This window comes from Rana temporaria, chromosome 2 (assembly GCF_905171775.1).
Source record: "Rana temporaria chromosome 2, aRanTem1.1, whole genome shotgun sequence".
Taxonomy (NCBI): domain Eukaryota; kingdom Metazoa; phylum Chordata; class Amphibia; order Anura; family Ranidae; genus Rana; species Rana temporaria.
In genome coordinates this window covers 536,150,508-536,171,947 of record NC_053490.1, presented here as the reverse complement: position 1 = coordinate 536,171,947, position 21,440 = coordinate 536,150,508, and the positions used below count along the sequence as shown (strand labels likewise).

Below are 21,440 nucleotides of genomic sequence, written 5' to 3'. Positions count from 1 at the left end.
CAGCAGGAGGACAGGAATACTATGTATACACTACAGCAGGAGGACAGGAATACTATGTATACACTACAGCAGGAGGATAGGAATACTATGTATACACTACAGCAGGAGGACAGGAATACTATGTATACACTACAGCAGGAGGACAGGAATACTATGTATACACTACAGCAGGAGGACGGGAATACTATGTATACACTACAGCAGGAGGACAGGAATACTATGTATACACTACAGCAGGAGGACAGGAATACTATGTATACACTACAGCAGGAGGACAGGAATACTATGTATACACTACAGCAGGAGGACAGGAGTACTATGTATACACTACAGCAGGAGGACAGGAATACTATGTATACACTACAGCAGGAGGATAGGAATACTATGTATACACTACAGCAGGAGGATAGGAATACTATGTATACACTACAGCAGGAGGATAGGAATACTATGTATACACTACAGCAGGAGGATAGGAATACTATGTATACACTTCAGCAGGAGGATAGGAATACTATGTATACAATACAGCAGGAGGATAGGAATGCTATGTATACACTACAGCAGGAGGACAGGAATACTATGTATACACTACAGAAGGAGGACAGGAATACTATGTATACACTACAGCAGGAGGACAGGAATACTATGTATACACTACAGCAGGAGGACAGGAATACTATGTATACACTACAGCAGGAGAACAGGAATACTATGTATACACTACAGCAGGAGGACAGGAATACTATGTATACACTACAGCAGGAGGACAGGAATACTATGTATACACTACAGCAGGAGGACAGGAATACTATGTATACACTACAGCAGGAGGACAGGAATACTATGTATACACTACAGCAGGAGGACAGGAATACTATGTATACACTACAGCAGGAGGACAGGAATACTATGTATACACTACAGCAGGAGAACAGGAATACTATGTATACACTACAGCAGGAGGACAGGAATACTATGTATACACTACAGCAGGAGGACAGGAATACTATGTATACACTACAGCAGGAGGACAGGAATACTATGTATACACTACAGCAGGAGGACAGGAATACTATGTATACACTACAGCAGGAGGACAGGAATACTATGTATACACTACAGCAGGAGGACAGGAATACTATGTATACACTACAGCAGGAGGACAGGAATACTATGTATACACTACAGCAGGAGGATAGGAATACTATGTATACACTACAGAAGGAGGATAGGATACTATGTATACACTACAGAAGGAGGATAGGATACTATGTATACAATACAGCAGGAGGACAGGAATACTATGTATACATTACAGCAGGAGGACAGGAATACTATGTATACAATACAGCAGGAGGACAGGAATACTATGTATACATTACAGCAGGAGGACAGGAATACTATGTATACAATACAGCAGGAGGATAGGAATACTATGTATACACTACAGCAGGAGGAAAGGAATACTATGTATACACTACAGCAGGAGGACAGGATTACTATGTATACACTACAGCAGGAGGACAGGAATACTATGTATACAATACAGCAGGAGGACAGGAATACTATGTATAGACTACAGCAGGAGGACAGGAATACTATGTATACAATACAGCAGGAGGACAGGAATACTATGTATACACTACAGCAGGAGGACAGGAATACTATGTATACACTACAGCAGGAGGAAAGGAATACTATGTATACACTACAGCAGGAGGACAGGATTACTATGTATACACTACAGCAGGAGGACAGGAATACTATGTATACAATACAGCAGGAGGACAGGAATACTATGTATAGACTACAGCAGGAGGACAGGAATACTATGTATACAATACAGCAGGAGGACAGGAATACTATGTATACACTACAGCAGGAGGACGGGAATACTATGTATCTATGTATACACTACAGCAGGAGGACAGGAATACTATGTATACACTACAGCAGGAGGACAGGAATACTATGTATACACTACAGCAGGAGGACGGGAATACTATGTATACACTACAGCAGGAGGTCAGGATTACTATGTATACATTACAGCAGGAGGACAGGAATACTATGTATACACTACAGCAGGAGGATAGGAATACTATGTATACACTACAGCAGGAGGACAGGAATACTATGTATACACTACAGCAGGAGGACAGGAATACTATATATACACTGCAGCAGGAGGATAGGAATACTATGTATACACTACAGCAGGAGGACAGGAATACTATGTATACACTACAGCAAGAGGACAGGAATACTATGTATACACTACAGCAGGAGGACAGGAATACTATGTATACACTACAGCAGGAGGACGGGAATACTATGTATACACTACAGCAGGAGGATAGGAATACTATGTGTACACTTGTTGCGGAGGGGCTGGAGAGCAGGACAATGCGTGTCTGCCACCAACTGTGAAGCATGGTGGAGGTTCCTTGCAAGTTTGGGGCTGCATTTCTGCAAATGAAGATTTGATCAGGACCAATGGTGTCCTCAATGCTGAGACATACAGGCTGATACTTATCTATCATGCCATACCATCAGGGAGGTGTGTGATTGGCTCCAAATCTATTCTGCACCAGGACAACAATCCCAAACACACAGCCAGTGTCATTAAGAACTATCTTCAGTGTAAAGAAGAACAAGGAGTCATGGAAGTGATGGTTTGCCCCCCAAAGAGCCCTGATCTCACCATTTTCCCTTAATTCTTCGAGATGTTTGGATCAACCTACCTGAAAAGCTCCTTCAATAACTGTGTGCAAGTGTACCTAGAAGAATTGACGCTGGTTTGAAGGCAAAGGGTGGTCACACCAACAGTGGCATCACTAGGGTGGACGTCACCCGGTGCTGTAAATTTTGGTGTCAACTATCGACATGATACAAGAGATAGACAGAGTCTGCAGAGAGTCCAGTGGATGGTGCGGGGTTCCAGTCTCTGGGACTCCATGTGGCTGTGCTCACAGTGCCATGGGAGTCTCCAGCAGCCATGGATGGAAGATGTGGGGATCCAGACTCTTGGACTCTGTGTGGCCGTGCTTACAGTGACATGGCAGTCTCCAGCAGCCATGGATGGAAGATGTGGGGATCCAGTCTCTGGGACTCCATGTGGCTGTGCTCACAGTGGCATGGGAGCCTCCAGCAGCCATGGATGGAAGGTGTGGGGATCCAGTCTCTAGGATTCTGTGTGGCTGTGCTCACAGTGACATGGGAGTCTCTAGCAGCCATGGATGGAAGGTCCGGGGACCCAGACTCTTGGATTCTGTGTGGCCGTGCTCACAGTGACATGGGAGTCTCTAGCAGCCATGGATGGAAGATGTGGGGATCCAGTCTCTAGGATTCTGTGTGGCCGTGCTCACAGTGGCATGGGAGTCTCCAGCAGCCATGGATGGAAGATGTGGGGATCCAGACTCTTGGACTCTGTGTGGCCGTGTTTACAGTGACATGGGAGTCTCCAGCAGCCATGGATGGAAGGTGTGGGGATCCAGTCTCTAGGATTCTGTGTGGCTGTGCTCACAGTGACATGGGAGTCTCTAGCAGCCATGGATGGAAGGTCCGGGGACCCAGACTCTTGGATTCTGTGTGGCCGTGCTCACAGTGACATGGGAGTCTCTAGCAGCCATGGATGGAAGATGTGGGGATCCAGTCTCTAGGATTCTGTGTGGCCGTGCTCACAGTGACATGGGAGTCTCCAGCAGCCATGGATGGAAGATGTGGGGATCCAGACTCTTGGACTCTGTGTGGCCATGTTTACAGTGACATGGGAGTCTCCAGCAGCCATGGATGGAAGATGTGGGGATCCAGACTCTTGGACTCTGTGTGGCCGTGTTTACAGTGACATGGGAGTCTCCTGCAGCCATGGATGGAAGGTGAAGGGATTCAGTCTTTTGGATTCCATGTGGCCATGGTCACAGTTCCATGGGAGTCTCCAGCAGCCATGGATGGAAGGTGTGGGGATCCAGTCTCTAGGATTCTGTGTGGCATTGCTTAGAGTGACATGGGAGTCTCCAGCAGCCATGGATAGAAGATGTGGGGATCCAGTCTCTAGGATTCTGTGTGGCCGTGCTCACAGTGACATGGGAGTCTCCAGCAGCCATGGATGGAAGGTGCGGGGATCCAGTCTCTAGGATTCTGTGTGGCCATGCTAACAGTGGCATGGGAGTCTCCTGCAGCCATGGATGGAAGGTGTGGGGATACAGTCTCTAGGACTCCATGTGGCTGTGCTCACAGTGCCATGGGAGTCTCCATCAGCCATGGATGGAAGGTGCGGGGATCCAGTCTCTAGGACTCCCATGTGGCTGTGCTCACGGTGCCATGGGAGTTTCCAGCAGCCATGGATGGAAGGTGAAGGGATTCAGTCTTTTGGATTCCATGTGGCCATGCTCACAGTGACATGGGAGTCTCCTGCAGCCATGGATGGAAGATTTGGGGATCCAGACTCTTGGACTCTGTGTGGCCGTGCTCACAGTGACATGGGAGTCTCCAGCAGCCATGGATGGAAGGTGTGAGGATCCAGTCTCTGGGACTCCATGTGGCTGTGCTCACAGTGGCATGGGAGCCTCCAGCAGCCATGGATGGAAGGTGTGGGGATCCAGTCTCTAGGATTCTGTGTGGCCGTGCTTACAGTGACATGGGAGTCTCCAGCAGCCATGGATGGAAGGTACGGGGATCCAGTCTCTAGGATTCCGTGTGGCCGTGCTCACAGTGGCATGGGAGTCTCCAGAAGCCATGGATGGATGTTGCAGGGCAGGGGTCCAGTCTTCAGGACTCTACGTCCGTGCTGCTCCCAGTGGCATGGTGGTGGGATGGCGGGCCATGATCCGGGTTTCCGAGTCGAGACTCGGAAAGGCGTGGCCCGCTGCTGTGCTGCCATTTTTTTCAAACATGGCACCAGGCAGCGCCATGACGTCACTGATTTACCGCGCATGCGCCTGTCCAGGCCGAAAGTAGCCGAAAATGTCCAAGCCCAGTCGGCGTTGGGACTGCATGCATTTTTGTTGATGTTTATAGATTTGCTTTAAGGGCATATTATGTCAAGCCTAAAAAAAAAAATTTTGGTAAAGAATTAGTTTGTGTAAACAGAAGAGAATAAAGATTAATATAGAAATGTTCAGGATATCTAATTTTTCATGATGGCAACATTGCAAAAAAAAAAAAAAAAAAGCCATAAATTTGCTCGCTCAGCCAAGTGTAAAAAAAAACGATGAAATTACAGATTTTTTTTTTGGGTGGCGCTTTATTAATTTTTAATTGTGCTATAAATGAGTTGATAATTATACAGTTGCCGTTAGGGATCCCGGTGTAAGTGATGCCGTTCTGACTTCCCATATGCTGTGCCTTGCAGTCAGCTTACAGATGCTGTACAAGCTGAAGACCTCCAAGGTGTTCGAGAAGCAGAAGGTGGGAGAAGGGAAGCAGACCGCCGAGATAGTAGAGGACGATCCTTTCGCCATCCAGGCCATGTCATGGTGCCCAGAGAGCAGGATCTTCTGCGTGGCCGGAGTGTCGGCCTATGTCATCCTCTACAGATTCAGCAAGCATGAAGTGATCACGGAAATTGTGGTAAGTGCTAAGAGTTTTTTTTTTTATTCCCCCCCCCCCCAATACAATTTAACCTAATAAAGGCCCAGATTCACATACATTTGGGCGTAGCGTAATCCATTTACACCACGCCGCCGCAAATTATTTGAGCAAGTGCCGTATTCGCAAAGCACTTGCTCCGTAATTTGCGGCGGCGTAGTGTAAATGGCCCGGCGTATGGCCGCGTAATTCAAAGGGGGCGGCTTGTATTCAAATTAGCTGTAAAATAGCCCAGTGCGCATGCTCCAGCTCACGACGGAAAACGTCAATGACGCCGACGTGAGCGTCATTGACGTAAAGTCGTATTCAAGAACGACTTAGTAAAACGATGGAAAAAGACGACGCGGACACGACGCCATACTTAACATGGCATACGGCGAACTATCTTAAGGTTACCTCTCATATAGCAGGGGTAACCTTACGCTTACGGAAACAACGTAAATGACGACGACGCGGCGCAAATTAGTTCGGGAATCGGCGTATCAGGCTCATTTGCATAGTCAAATGAGACCTGAACGTAAACGCCACCTAGCGGTCAGCGTTGTATTGCATTTAGGATCCGACGGTTGTTTTGCAAATACAAAACAATGATACGCCGGCGGGAATTTAGAATTTAGTAACTCTTTTGAGAATCTGGCCCTATGTTTTCTGTTATTTAAAACAGAAAAAAAGCAGCCTTTTGCTGAAATGCCGTATTTGCCGGCGTATAAGAGGACCCCCTATTTTAAAAAATGTTTTTGTTTTCTTATTTATTTTTATTTATTTTATAATTTTTTACACTGAAATAAAAATAAACCCTGATATAGGGGGCACTGTTGGGGACCCTCATGTAAGGATGAGCTCTGATGGAGACCCTAATATAGGGGGGCACTGTTGGGAACTATCATGTAAGGGTGGACCCTGATATAAAGGGACACTGTTGGGGACCCTCAAGTAAGGGTGGACTCTGGTGGGGACACTGTTGGGGACCATCATGTAAGGGTGGAACTGATGTGAAGGGGTGGTATTTATTTTTTATTTTTAGGCTGGTTATTTTTGTAAAATATTTGATGTGGCCCTCCATATTGAAAAGTTTGGAGACCCCTGGTATATATATATATATATATATATATATGATCTAATATGCTACTATTATTTTCCTTATTGCTATGTTACTTGTATTTCTGTTCTCTTTAAGTCCTTGGAAGCACGACTGCTGTGCGAGATTGAGGAAATGATGACTCCCGACCCAGACAGTGTCCTTCCTTTCCCTGAACCCACATCCCAACCCCTGTCCATGAAGAGCAGGATGTTGGCTGGCAGTGCCAATACTGTCACCAATGAGGGGCCTCCAAAGGACAGTATACCATGTCTGAGGTGAGAGTTCACTCCTACATTAACTCAGAAGGTCTTCTCCTCCTCCTTGCCTTCTTGTCCTCTTTACACTCTCTTTACACCAGTGGTTCTCAACCTTCTAGTGCTGTGACCCCTTAATAAAATTTCCCAAGTTGAGGGGACCCCTAACAGTAAAATTTGTCAGCACCCGGGGCAAGACAAGTAATTTTCACCCCTAACCCATGGACATTTAGCGCTACCTGAGTCCTTTTAATGGCAACTATAATCACAGGTAGTGCTACTCACTGTGTCTCTGACTTTGTGGTGTCTCGTAGCAGTGACACCTATGCCGAAATCAGGAGATAGGGTCTCCTCCAGCCCCTCCCACTTCACATTCCTCACCAGTTACCTGACCTCTAGTCTTTGCCCCCCCAGCCTTGCTGTGAACTGAATAGGCACCTGCGAAGAGGCTGAGTGGGCGGCTGCGGGCTCCAGGAACACCACAGCTGGGCTGCCACAGGCTCCAGGGATAGCCCAGCTGGGTGGCTGCAAAAAAAGGCTGGGAGAGTGGTGTGGGCTTCAGGAACAGCCCAGGATTGGGTGACCCCTGGCAAATCATCATTCGACCCCCAAGGGGGTCCCGACCCCCAGGTTGAGAACCACTGCTTTACACGTTATTGTATAGTGTAAATATAGCCCAATATTATAGAGCTACTTATTCCAAAATCTACTTATTACTACAGTGTAATATAGAAAAGAATCCCCCCCCCACCCACTCTCCTTTAAAATAATCACATTTTGTTGCTTTGCAATCTGAAATGAAGACAGACACAGTTTTTGTTTTATCAAGCTGTGCAACTTATCACATCCAAGTAAAAGATATGTAGCACTACCCCCGGAGGAGCTGCTAGATTTTTTGGGGCGGCACATTTACCTTGTGGCTCTTTCCGAATTCCTAGGGGTGAATGGTGCATATAGCAGAAGTAAAGGAATGTCCGCAACAAGTGTCCTTTTTCTGTGCCCTTTATTACCCAGCCGGGTAAAAACAATGAAAGGGATAGAGGTTGAAAAGAGAAGGAGAACAGCAGATACAGGCGTAGTATTTGGAAACAGTCCTGCTCCCATATGTAACACTTTCCTTACCACTCCTGCCTGAGTGGGCTTAGCGCACCCGGACAGGCCTCTCTCACTGACCTGGCAGCCGGAGTATCACTCGAGCTGTTTTAGGACAAAGTCTCTGCCACAGACCCTCCTGAAATGAACTTGGACTTGAGGAAAAAGTCTCTGCCACAGGTCCTCTCTGATTGTAGATACGGAGGCAACCCTCCTTGATAGAATTATGCCTGGATCTCCTTCTTAACGTCGCCCAGGTACCGACTGACAGGTGATCAATCCTTCAGTGTCTGGCTACCTTGATCCCCGGTGGTTTGTGGAAATCCTTTTGGATCGCCAGCCTCTCATTGGCGCTCCTCAGACGGACTCCCCACCGAACAGCTATACCGCTTGGGATCCTCAAAAGTGGGAACCCAGTCGATCACTGGCTCCCCGTCGCTGCTCAAATGTTCCGGGCCAACATGGTCCCGGTGACTTGTCGTTAAGGTTCCCCTAACGAGATGGTTCCTGTAAGGACTGCGCAGGCGCAATCCTTGCCGACGTAAATCTCCGAACCTCGGCCGGAATCCAGGCTCATTCTTTAACATCCCCGTGGATTGGAGGATGTTAAAAAAAGAGCCAAGAGGCCGAGCGAGCCGTCCGAGCAAAGCGAGGACGTGCCGACAGGCCACTTTCCTCAAATTCCACGTTGCCCTGGATGCCGGCCGAGGGTCGGAGATTTCCGTCGGCAAGGATTGCGCCTGCGCAGTCCTTACAGGAACCATCTTGTTAGCCGGAAACCATATCGGCAGATCACCGGAACCAGGAACACCGCGTAGCACGCACGCCCCGGCCAGGTAGGCCATAACGCCGGGCCGCTGTGATATGATCACCCTAAAGGTGGGCACCACACTGGAAGAAGACCCAGGCTCAATGGCGTCTCCCAGCATACCCAGCGAGGACACACCCTCCTGATTGGCTGCTGGCAAAGGACACCCAAAGCTTAACTCCACTGTTATCCCACCTGTCGCCCCGGGGTGGGATAACACCCCAGTAACCACAGAATGAGCCCACAGTACAGCTAAGCTGAAACAGAGACCCTACTTGAACATTGTAATTGGGTTCAGAGTCATTAGCACTCTGACTACCCTCTAAATTTCGATAGCACCGGTACTTGGAAGTAACCAGACTCTACAGATACAACACCATGTCATAAAAAAAGTTCAGTTGGAAAAAAAAATCATCCCCTCGTAAAATGACTTGTAAACTTAACTACTTGCCGACCAGCCGCCGCAGTTCTACGGAGGCAGGTCGGCTCCCCTGCGCGAGAACCCGTAGCTCTACGTCGGCTCTCGAAGCGGCCACTAGAGGCGCATGCATGCCGTCAGAGGCGCGCGCCCCCCCGCTCGTCCCTGACTCCCGTGCGCGTGCCCGGCGGGCGCGATCGCCGCCGGGCACCCGCGATTGCTCGTTACAGAGCGAGGACCTGGAGCTGTGTGTGTAAACATACAGCTCCCGGTCCTGTCAGGAGAGAAATGTATGAACAGCGATCAGTCATTGCCCCTAGTGAGGCCACCCCCCCTACACTTAGAACACACCCAGGGAACATACTTAACCCCTTCCCCGCCCCCCTAGTGTTAACCCCAGTGGCATTTTTATAGTAATCCAATGCATTTTTAAAGCACTGATCGCTATAAAAATGCCAATGGTCCCAAAAATGTGTCAAAAGTGTCCGAAGTGTCCGCCATGTCGCAGTACCGAAAAAAAAATCGCTGATCGCCGCCATTACTAGTAAAAAAAAAATATTAATAAAAATGCCATCAAACTACCCCCTATTTTGTAAACGCTATAACTTTTGCGCAAACCAATCAATAAACGTTTATTGCGATTTGTTTTACGGAAAAAATATGAAGAAGAATACGTATCGGCCTAAACTGAGGAGGATATTTATATTTTTGGGGGATATTTATTATAGCAAAAAGTAAAAAATATTATTTTTTATCAAAATTGTCGCTCTATTTTTGTTTATAGCCCAAAAACTAAAAACCCCAGAGGGGATCAAATACCACCAAAAGAAAGCTCTATTTGTGGGAAAAAAAGGACGCCAATTTTGTTTGGGAGCCACGCCGCACGACCGCGCAATTGTCAGTTAAAGCGACGCAGTGCCGAATCGCAAAAAGTGCTCTGGTCTTTGACCAGCAATATGGTCCGGGGGTTAAGTGGTGAATGAGGTGTATCTAATCCCCTTTTCAATGGCACGCAAAGCCATTTGACTTTCAACTGTGATCAGCCGTGATTTTTTTGATTAGCTCAGCATGAAAAGAGCTTTCCTGGAGCATTTAAGCTGAAGCAAACAATCACCTATGGGTGGCGAGGCACTGACACTGGGATCTCCGGGGATAAAGTTGTGGAGAAGCACATGTCAGAAGATGGATACAAACCATTTCAAAAGCTTTATCAATGCCTAGAAGCACAGTGAAGTCTATTATTAAGAAGTGGAAGGCATTTGGTAGAACACAGACCCTACCTGGATCAGGACGCTTCGCTCCAAACTGGATAAGGAGCCAAGAGGAAACTGGTCAGAGAGGCAACCAAGAGAAGCCTACAGCAACTCTGAGACAGTTGCAGGAATTTACGACAAAGAGTGCTCTTTGTGTGCACGTGGCAACAATATCACAACTTCTCCACAAATGTGGCTTTTATGGGGGGAAGGGTTACAAGAAAAAAGCTGCTCCTCAGGGAAAGGCCACATGCAGTCACCACTGAGCTTTGCCATAACACACCTTAACCACTTCAGCCGCGGACCATTTTGCTGGTCAATGACCGGGCCACTTTTTGCGATTCGGCACTGCTTCGCTTTAACTGACAATTGCGCGGTCGTGCGACGTGGCTCCCAAACAAAATCGGCGTCCTTTTTTTCCCACAAATAGAGCTTTCTTTTGGTGTTATTTGATCACCTCTGCGGTTTTTATTTTTTGCGCTATTAACAAAAATTGAGCGTCAATTTTGAAAAAAAAATGAATATTTTTTACTTTTTGCTATAATAAATATCCCCCAAAAATATATAAAAAAAAATATTTTTTCCCTCAGTTTAGGCCGATACGTATTCTTCTACATATTTTTCGTAAAAAAAAATCGCAATAAGCGTTTATTGATTGGTTTGCGCAAAAGTTATAGCGTCTACAAAATAGGGGATAGTTTTATGGCATTTTTATTAATATTTTAATTTTTTTACTAATAATGGCGGCGATCGGCGATTTTTATCGGTACTGCAACATTATGGCGGACACTTTGGACACTTTTGACACATTTTTGGGACCATTGGCATTTTTATAGCGATCAGTGCTATAAAAATGCATTGATTACTGTAAAAATGCCACTGGCAGGGAAGGGGTTAACACTAGGGGGCGAGTAAGGGGTTAATTATGTTCCCTAGGGACTGACTAGGGGAAATGACAGATCGCTGTTCATACATTGTATAAACAAACGGTCAGGCATTTCTCCCCTGACAGGACCGGGAGCTGTGTGTTTACACACACAGCTCCTGGTTCACGCTTTGTAACGAGCGATCGCGGGTGCCGCGCGTCGGGACCAGGGGCGCGCGCCCCTAGTGGCTGAAATGTAAAATCACGTTAATGTTACGTGATTTTGCGCAGCCGAGCCGACCTGCCGCCGTAAAACTACGGTGGGCGGTCGGCAAGCGGTTAAAGATTCTGAGGCCACATAGAAAAAGGCGTGATGGTCAGATGATACTAAAATTGGTTGTAAACCCTTAAAAAAAACACAAAAAAAAAAAAAAATCCCGCAAGACAAAGGCATAATGAACTAGCATACTAGCTCATTATGTGTTACTTACCTTAGATCGAAGCCTCCACAGCCGTCCCCAGATTCACAAAGCACTTACGCCGACGTATAACAAGTTACGCCAACGTAAGTGCAAATGTGCGCCGTCGTATCTGTGCGCCAGACCCACAAACAGATATGCGCCTAAAACCAGGCTACACCCTGCCGACGTAGCTTGCTTACACCGGCGTAGGGTGGGCGCACATTTAGGCCGGGCGCATGGTGCCTCTCCCATTGATTAGCCATTCAAACATGCAAATGAGGGAAATACGGGCGATTCACGAACCTGCGTGCGCCCGACGCAGGCTACGCGAGGTGCGCGTAAGTTGTATGTCCGGCGTAAAGTTATTCCTCATAAAGGAGGTGCAACCCAGCAACAGACATGCAAAGGTCTGCACCAGGGAACAGAAGCCGGCGTATTTTACGTTGGACGTGTGTCTGGCTGGGCGTAGGTTACGTTCACGCCGTACGCAATGATCCGGCGTAGTTTAGGCAGTTGTTCCGACGTGGTTGTGATCAGGCGCAGGGGGATGCGTCCACGTCACGGCGCATGCGCAGTTCGTGATACGTATCTGTCTGGCGCTCGGCCCATCATTTGCATGGGGTCACGCCTCATTTGCATGGGTCACGCCCACTTCCACCTACGCCGGCGTATGCCTTTGAATCCCACGCCACGCTGGCGCAGCGTTGGGAGCACTGGCTTGCTGAATGCATTGCTTGCCTCTATGCGCTGCGTTGGCGTAGCGTACATTGGTTACTCTACAGCGGCGTAATGTGCGCCCACACTCTGTGAATCTGGGCCAATGTCTCCCCCGCCGACATCTCTCCCGGGGCTTACTTCCGGGTATCGCAAAAAACAGTGTCTGTCTTCATTTCAGCCTGCAAAGCAACAGACTGAGCCCAGGCAAGTTTCCTTGCACGCCCGGGTAGCTGCGGGTTAACGGTAGTGCGGTTGGCTGCCGTAGATTGCGTGCATTGATGTGGAATGGCGGTGCCCCCGTTTTCCGTACAGCCTTGAGATCCCCCTTTGCTCAGATTACAGTGATTACCCAAACGCGAGCGCGCGCGCACGCACACTTTATACCGCCATGCAGCAGAGTAGACTAATAACCACATCACACTGGCAGCAAGCAAGCCTTGAAAGCTGTAATTTAATAGTAATTACAGTATTATTTGCAGCGCTTTGCTTACAAAAGACTCTGCGTATTCGTAATTAACTGTGTTTCAGCGTTCCTCAATTTGTTGAAACAACAACTCATTTTGTCTAATTCTAGGTTAGCGAGAGGATTTTTTTGTGTTCGTTTTTTTTTTTTTCCTGCAGAGGTCTGCCCGCTCTCTGATTATTCGAGGGAAAACATCGGCTCGGTTAATGACGCTCTCGAGCTGACGGAAGGGCCGCAAACTCTTTTCATGAAGGATTAGCCCTGCCGGACCTATTTTACGCTTCTTTCACACTCCGGGGCGGCTATGAACATGAAGAAAAGCCCCGGTGTGATTCCGGCAGATTGATGCTGCTCCTTTCCGATGATCCGTATGATAAACGGTTTATTCAGAAAGCTGTAACTAATTTATATTGCCTCGCAGGAGCTTTCTGATTCGGTAGAATACACTCCCCGTTCAACTGGTTTTGGACTCGGACAACAACAGCAAATTGTCGGAAGTTTAATCGACTTTTATTTAGCCATTTCTGAGTCCGTTTTTATTACATACCTAGTGATGGCATCATGACTAGGTCTCTAGGTCCTAGTGATGACTTCATGACTAGGTCCTAGTGATGACATCATGACTAGGTCCTAGTGATGACATCATGACTAGGTCTCTAGGTCCTAGTGATGACATCATGTCTAGGTCCTAGTGATGACGACATGACTAGGTCTCTAGGTCCTAGTGATGACATCATGTCTAGGTCCTAGTGATGACATCATGACTAGGTCTCTAGGTCCTAGTGATGACATCATGACTAGGTCTCTAGGTCCTAGTGATGACATCATGACTAGGTCTCTAGGTCCTAGTGATGACATCATGACTAGGTCTCTAGGTCCTAGTGATGACATCATGACTAGGTCTCTAGGTCCTAGTGATGACATCATGACTAGGCCTCTTGGTCCTAGTGATGACATCATGACTAGATCTCTAGGTCCTAGTGATGACGACATGACTAGGTCTCTAGGTCCTAGTGATGACATCATGTCTAGGTCCTAGTGATGACATCATGACTAGGTCTCTAGGTCCTAGTGATGACATCATGACTAGGTCTCTAAGTCCTAGTGATGACGACATGACTAGGTCTCTAGGTCCTAGTGATGACGACATGACTAGGTCTCTTAGGCCTCGTACACACGACCGAACATGTCTGCTGAAACTGGTCCGCAGACCAGTTTCAGCGGACATGTTCGGTCGTCTGTACGTCCGACCGGACAATTTTCCGGCGGATCGGACAGGTTTCCAGCGGACAAATGTTTCTTAGCATGCTAAGAAACATGTCCGCTGGAAGCCTGTCCGTCGGACATGTTTGGTCGTCTGTACGACTTACTGGACATGTCCGCTCGGCCGAAAGGCCTCGCAGGCGTCAAAGTGATTCGACGCATGCGTGGAAGCATTGACCTTCCAGGGTCGCGCACGTCGCTGTGTCATCGTCGCGGCAACGGCGCGGCCACGTCACCGCGTATACTGTCCGCGGGGATTTTGGTTTGATGGTGTGTACAACCATCAGACCAAAATCCGGCAGCGGACATGTCCGATGAAAACGGTCCGGTGGACCGTTTTCATCGGCCAGTCCGTGTTTACGAGGCCTAAGTCCTAGTGATGACGACATGACTAGGTCTCTAGGTCCTAGTGATGACATCATGACTAGGCCTCTAGGTCCTAGTGATGACATCATCTCTAGGTCCTAGTGATGACATCATGACTAGGTCTCTAGGTCCTAGTGATGACTTCATGACTAGGTCTCTAGGTCCTAGTGATGACATCATGACTAGGCCTCTAGGTCCTAGTGATGACATCATGACTAGGTCTCTAGGTCCTAGTGATGACATCATGACTAGGTCTCTAGGTCCTAGTGATGACATCATGACTAGGTCCTAGTGATGACATCATGTCTAGGTCCTAGTGATGACGACATGACTAGGTCTCTAGGTCCTAGTGATGACATCATGTCTAGGTCCTAGTGATGACGACATGACTAGGTCTCTAGGTCCTAGTTATGACATCATGATGACATCATGTCTAGGTCCTAGTGAAGACATCATGACTAGGTCCTAGTGATGATGACATAACTAGGTCTCTAGGTCCTAGTGATGACATCATGTCTAGGTCCTAGTGATGACATCATGACTAGGCCTCTAGGTCCTAGTGATGATGACATGACTAGGTCTCTAGGTCCTAGTGATGACGACATGACTAGGTCTCTAGGTCCTAGTGATGACATCATGTCTAGGTCCTAGTGATGACATCATGACTAGGCCTCTAGGTCCTAGTGATGACATCATGACTAGGTTCTAGTGATGACATCATGACTAGGTCTCTAGGTCCTAGTGATGACGACATGACTAGGTCTCTGTGTTTTTCTATGCTATGCAGCAGTGGCAGCTGTTTTTTTTGGGGGGGGGCAAACAAGCAACCCCCCCCCCTTGCCAGGGGCCAGCGGCACCCCAATCCCTCCCCCCCTGCAGTTTGCCGGTCGGTCCGACACTTACCCCATGTAGGCGGATCGCGGGCAGCGGCTCCGTGTCCTCTCCTCCATCGGCGGCTTCCAGTGTGCGGCTCCTCCCCTCCTCATAGGCGCCCAATAGGATCGCCTGTCCTTTCAGACAATCGGGTGATGGGTAAACATGTGCAATTTGTTTCGTTCCTGAACTTGTTTTTTAACGAATATAGACAAATTAGTTAATTCGGAAATTATAGAAACCCGTTTAACAAACTTTTCCAAATATTTGAAATTTCCGAAATTCTCAAATTCCAAATCTCGGAAATTCGAAATTCTTCAAATTCGAAAATCCGAAAATAAGGATGAAAATCCGAAAATTCAAAAGAACGAAAATCTGAAAATTAGAAAACCCAAAAATTGGGTTCCAATAGAGGATCTTTGTGATGTGGTGGAGCGGGATGTGCAGCCGACAAATCTGAAGCAACTGTGTGATGTCATCACGTCACTAGGGAGCAAAAGCTCTGAGGAACGTTTCCAACACCTTGTTGTATCTATTCCCCCAAGAATGAAGGCTAAAGGGGGTCCAGCCTGCTACTAGCAAGGTGTACCTAATAAAGGGGATCCAACCCGCTACTAGCAAGGAGGACCTAATAAAGGGGGTCCAACCCGCTACTAGCAAGGTGTACCTAATAAAGGGGATCCAACCCGCTACTAGCAAGGTGTACCTAATAAAGGGGATCCAACCCGCTACTAGCAAGGTGTACCTAATAAAGGGGATCCAACCGCTACTAGCAAGGTGTACCTAATAAAGGGGATCCAACCCGCTACTAGCAAGGTGTACCTAATAAAGGGGGTCCAACCCGCTACTAGCAAGGTGTACCTAATAAAGGGGATCCAACCCGCTACTAGCAAGGTGTACCTAATAAAGGGGATCCAACCCACTACTAGCAAGGTGTACCTAATAAAGGGGGTCCAACCCGCTACTAGCAAGATGGACCTAATAAAGGGGATCCAACCCACTACTAGCAAGGTGTACCTAATACAGGGAATCCAACCCGCTACTAGCAAGGTGTACCTAATAAAGGGGATCCAACCCACTACTAGCAAGGTGTACCTAATAAAGGGGGTCCAACCCGCTACTAGCAAGATGGACCTAATAAAGGGGGTCCAACCCGCTACTAGCAAGATGGACCTAATAAAGGGGATCCAACCCGCTACTAGCAAGGTGTACCTAATATAGGGGGTCCAACCCGCTACTAGCAAGGTGTACCTAATAAAGGGGATCCAACCCACTACTAGCAAGGTGTACCTAATAAAGGGGGTCCAACCCGCTACTAGCAAGATGGACCTAATAAAGGGGATCCAACCCGCTACTAGCAAGGTGTACCTAATACAGGGAATCCAACCCGCTACTAGCAAGGTGTACCTAATAAAGGGGATCCAACCCACTACTAGCAAGGTGTACCTAATAAAGGGGGTCCAACCCGCTACTAGCAAGATGGACCTAATAAAGGGGATTCCACCCGCTACTAGCAAGGTGTACCTAATATAGGGGGTCCAACCTGCTACTAGCAAGGTGGACCTAATAAAGGGGGTCCAACCCGCTACTAGCAAGGTGTACCTAATATAGGGGGTCCAACCCACTACTAGCAAGGTGGACCTAATAAAGGGGGTCCAACCTGCTACTAGCAAGGTGTACCTAATATAGGGGGTCTAACCCGCTACTAGCAAGATGGACCTAATAAAGGGTGTCCAACCCACTACTAGCAAGATGGACCTAATAAAGGGTGTCCAACCTGCTACTAGCAAGGTGTACCTAATAACGTGACCGGTGAAGTGTATGACGCCCCAACTGCAACTCAGTGCAGCGCCAAGTCACAACGCTGTGTAGCAGAGCGCAGGACAACACACTACCGTTCAATGTGGTACAGGGGGTGGATTTACTAAAACTGTAGAGTGTAAAATCTGGTGCAGCTGTGGATGGTAGCCAATCAGCTTCTAACTTCATCTTGCTCAGTTAAGCTTTGACAAAATACCTGGAAGCTGATTAGTTTCTATGCAGAGCTGCACCAGATTGTGCGCTTTCCAGTGCTGAAACCAAGTGCCCCAATAAGGAGCTCCGCAACCACGGGCGAATGTTGTGCAGCCGTAAGACTTTGTTACCCCTTATGTAAATGAGATATAAGATGAGTGATAATTGTTTCCTTCTCTATCTCTGTGCAGTGTGAAGAGCCGACCAGTGAGGATGCCCCCGGGGTACCAGGCAGACCTTGTAGTCCAGCTTGTGTGGGTGGATGGAGAACCTCCGCAACAGATCACCAGCCTAGCTGTGAGCTCCGCCTATGGACTGTGAGTACCGATACTGTTAGGAGCACAGGGAGGAAGGGTACCAAATTTTTTGGGTGAAGCTCCGCTTTAACTTGGTTTGCCAACTAAACACCAAGGGGCAGATCCACAGACAGAGTACGCCGGCGTATCTACTGATATGCCGGCGTACTTTCAAATTACCCGCGTCGTATCTTTGGTTTGAATCCTCAAACCAAGATACAACGGCATCTGGGTTAGATCCGACAGGTGTACGTCCTCGTACGCCTTCGGATCGTAGATGCAATACTTCGGCGTCCGCTGGGTGGAGTTTGCGTCGTTTACCACGTCGGGTATGCAAATTATCTATTTCCGACGATCCACGAACGTACGCGCGGCCGTCGCAATCTCTTACGTCGTCTCTAGTCGGCTTTTTCCGGCGTATAGTTAAAGCTGCTTTTTTGCGGCGTATAGTTAGATTTGCCATGTTAAGTATGGCCGTCGTTCCCGCGTCGAAATTTGAATTTTTTCTTTTTTTTGCGTAAGTCGTCCGTGAATCGGGATGGACGTAAGTCACGTCTAAGTTTAAAAAATTACGTCCTTGCGACTTCATTTCGCGCAATGCACGGCAGGAAATTTAGGGACGGCGCATGCGCAGTTCATTCGGCGCGGTGACGCGCTTCATTTAAATGAAACACGCCCCCTAATCGCTGATTTGAATTCCGCGCCGTTACGCTGCGTGAGATACACTACGCCGCTGTAACTTACACGCGCGAATTCTTTGGGGATTCGAACCGGCCTAATGTAAGTTACAGCGGCGTAGCGTATCTCACATACGCTGCGCCGATCTATTTGTATGTGAATCTACCCCCAAATAAGCGATTCCACCACGCCCAATACACATAAATCAACAACAATTAAAGTGTGGCGCTACCCTTAAATGTACATATACAACAAATAGCGCTTTCAACACGTCAAATAGGGATGGGCCGAACACCCCTCGGTTCGGTTTTGCACCCCAGAACACGAACAGGCAAAAAGTTTGAGCGAACACGCGAACCCCCATTAAACACGAACATGAAAAATCAAAAGTGCTAATTTTAAAGGGTTATAATATGCAAGTTATTGTAATAAAAAGTGTTTTGGGGACCCGGGTCCTGCCCCAGGGGACATGTATCAATGTTTTTTGTTTTTTTTTAGGAGCAGTAATTTTAATAATGCTTAAAGGGGTTGTAAAGGAATTTTTTTTTTTCATAATAAGCATCCTTTACCTGCAGACATTCCTCTTTTCACTTCCTCATTTTTCGTTTTTGCTCAGAAGTTGCTCTATTTCTTCTCTGTTCTGTTCACTTCCTGCTTGTCTGATTGTTACTCACCACCGTGATGGGAGGCTTTACTGCGGTGGTCAGTGACGTGCTCACCCCCTCCTGGGAACTACATCTGTGTGGCAGGACGCTCTCTACGTGTTAGGCCTCGTACACACGACCGGATCTGTCCGATGAAACCGGTCCGCGGACCGTTTTCATCGGACATGTCCGCTCGGAGATTGTGGTCTGATGGTTGTACACACCATCAAACCAAAATCCGCGCGGACAGAATACGCGGTGACGTGACGACAACGTGACGGCGACAATGATGCGGCGACGTGCACGAACACGGAAGTTAAATGATTCCACGCATGCGTCCAATCACTTCATGCGCGGGTTCTCAGGCCAGCGGACATGTCTGATCGGTCATACTGACCATCGGACATGTCCGGCGGACATCGTTCCAGCGGACAAGTTTCTTAGCATGCTAAGAAATTTTTGTCCGCCGGAAAAACGGTCGGCTGGACAAATGTCCGCTGGAAAACGGTCCGGTCGGCCGTACAGACGACCAAACATGTCAGCGGACATGTTCAGTCGTGTGTACGAGGCCTTAGAGACTTCAAGGAGGTGTGAATTACTGGGTGTGCCGCAATGCATACTGGGAAATGTAGTTCTTACATGAACCCGCTACTAGCAAGGTGTACCTAATAAAGGGAGGTGTACCTAATAAAGGGGTTCCAACCCGCTACTAGCAAGGTGTACCTAATAAAGGGGTTCCAACCCACTACTAGCAAGGTGTACCTAATAAAGGGGTTCCAACCCGCTACTAGCAAGGTGTACCTAATAAAGGGGTTCCAACCCGCTACTAGCAAGGTGTACCTAATAAAGGGGTTCCAACCCACTACTAGCAAGGTGTACCAAGGTGTTATGACGTCACGCCCGGGTACCGGAATGTAAACAAAGCCGCAATTGCGGCTGAAAGCATGAGATCCGTGATTTTTTTTATTTTTTTACATTCCTTGTAATAGGAATACAAGTGATAAAAAAAAAAAAAAAAAGTGTAATAATAAAATAAATGAAGTAACCTGGTAACCTGTAAAGAAAAATTAAGCGACATCTATGGAGATTTTTAAAGGGGTGGTTCACCCTAAAAACGACTTTTTCTTATTCCACTGCCCCCCACATTACAATCCGATTAAGGCTCTTATTATTTTTTTCATGCTGTACATACCTTAGTACAGCATATTCACCCGTGCATCCGGGTTGCGAGTCCCGCGGGAGTGGGCGTTCCTCACATGCTGGTGATTGACGTTTTGCCCAAAAACGAGCTCCCCCCCGTCGCGTAAGCCGCGTCACGATTGGCGAAAGGAACCGAACGGCGATGCGCATGCGCAGTATAGCGCCGACTCGCCGTTCGCCTCCTTTCGCCAACCGTGACGCGGCTTACGCAACGGGGGGAGCTCGTTTTTGGGCAAAACGTCAATCACCAGCATGTGAGGAACGCCCACTCCCGCGGGACTCGCAACCCGGATGCACGGGTGAATATGCTGTACTAAGGTATGTACAGCAGGAAAAAAATAATAAGAGCCTTAATCGTATTGTAATGTGGGGGGGCCAGTGTAATAATAAAAAGTCGTTTTTAGGGTGAACCACCCCTTTAAGTACTGAAGTTTGTCGCCATTCCATGAGTGTGCGCATTTTTAAAGCGTGACATGTTAGGCCCCGTACACACGACCGAACATGTCTGCTGAAACTGGTCCGCGGACCAGTTTCAGCAGACATGTTCGGTCGTGTGTAGGCCCGAGCGTGCAGGATTCCAGCATACATTTGCCCGCCGGGCCTTTTTCCAGCGGGCAAATATTTCTGGACTTGTTTTAAAACAGCCCGCTGAAATCCTGTCCGCTCGGACATGTTCGGTTGTCTGTACAGACCTACCGTACATGTCCGAGCGCCCGCCATCCCTCGCATGCGCCGAATGACTTCGACGCATGCGTGGAAGCATTGAACTGGCATGGCCGCCCACGTCGCCGCGTCATCGTCGCAGCGACGGTACAGACACGCCCCGCGTATTGTTTACGTGCGGATTTCTGTATGATGGTGAGTACAGCCACCATACAGAAATCCCCGGGCAGACATGTACGGTGAAAACGGTCCGACGGACCGGTTTCATCGTACATGTTTGCTTGTCTGTACCCGGCATTAGGTGTCTATTTACTCGGCGTAACATCATCTTTCACATTATACACAAAAATTGGGCTAAGTTTACTGTTTTGTTATTTTTTAATTCATGAAACCGTTTTTTCCCCCCAAAAAAGGCGTTTGAAAAATGATTGCGCAAATAC

At 47.9% G+C, this 21,440-nt stretch overlaps 1 protein-coding gene across 7 annotated transcripts in view; it reads left to right on the top strand.

Moving 5' to 3' along the window:
• The window catches only part of STXBP5L (syntaxin binding protein 5 like), a 413,558-nt gene that overhangs the window by 265,495 nt on the left and 126,623 nt on the right, over positions 1 to 21,440 (top strand). For all 7 annotated transcript variants that reach the window (XM_040339197.1, XM_040339195.1, XM_040339193.1 and 4 more), the window contains exons 15-17: positions 5,357 to 5,574; positions 6,770 to 6,948; positions 17,711 to 17,836. In XM_040339197.1, the coding sequence (XP_040195131.1) occupies positions 5,357 to 5,574; positions 6,770 to 6,948; positions 17,711 to 17,836 (523 nt within the window). The remainder of the gene's footprint in view (positions 1 to 5,356; positions 5,575 to 6,769; positions 6,949 to 17,710; positions 17,837 to 21,440) is intronic.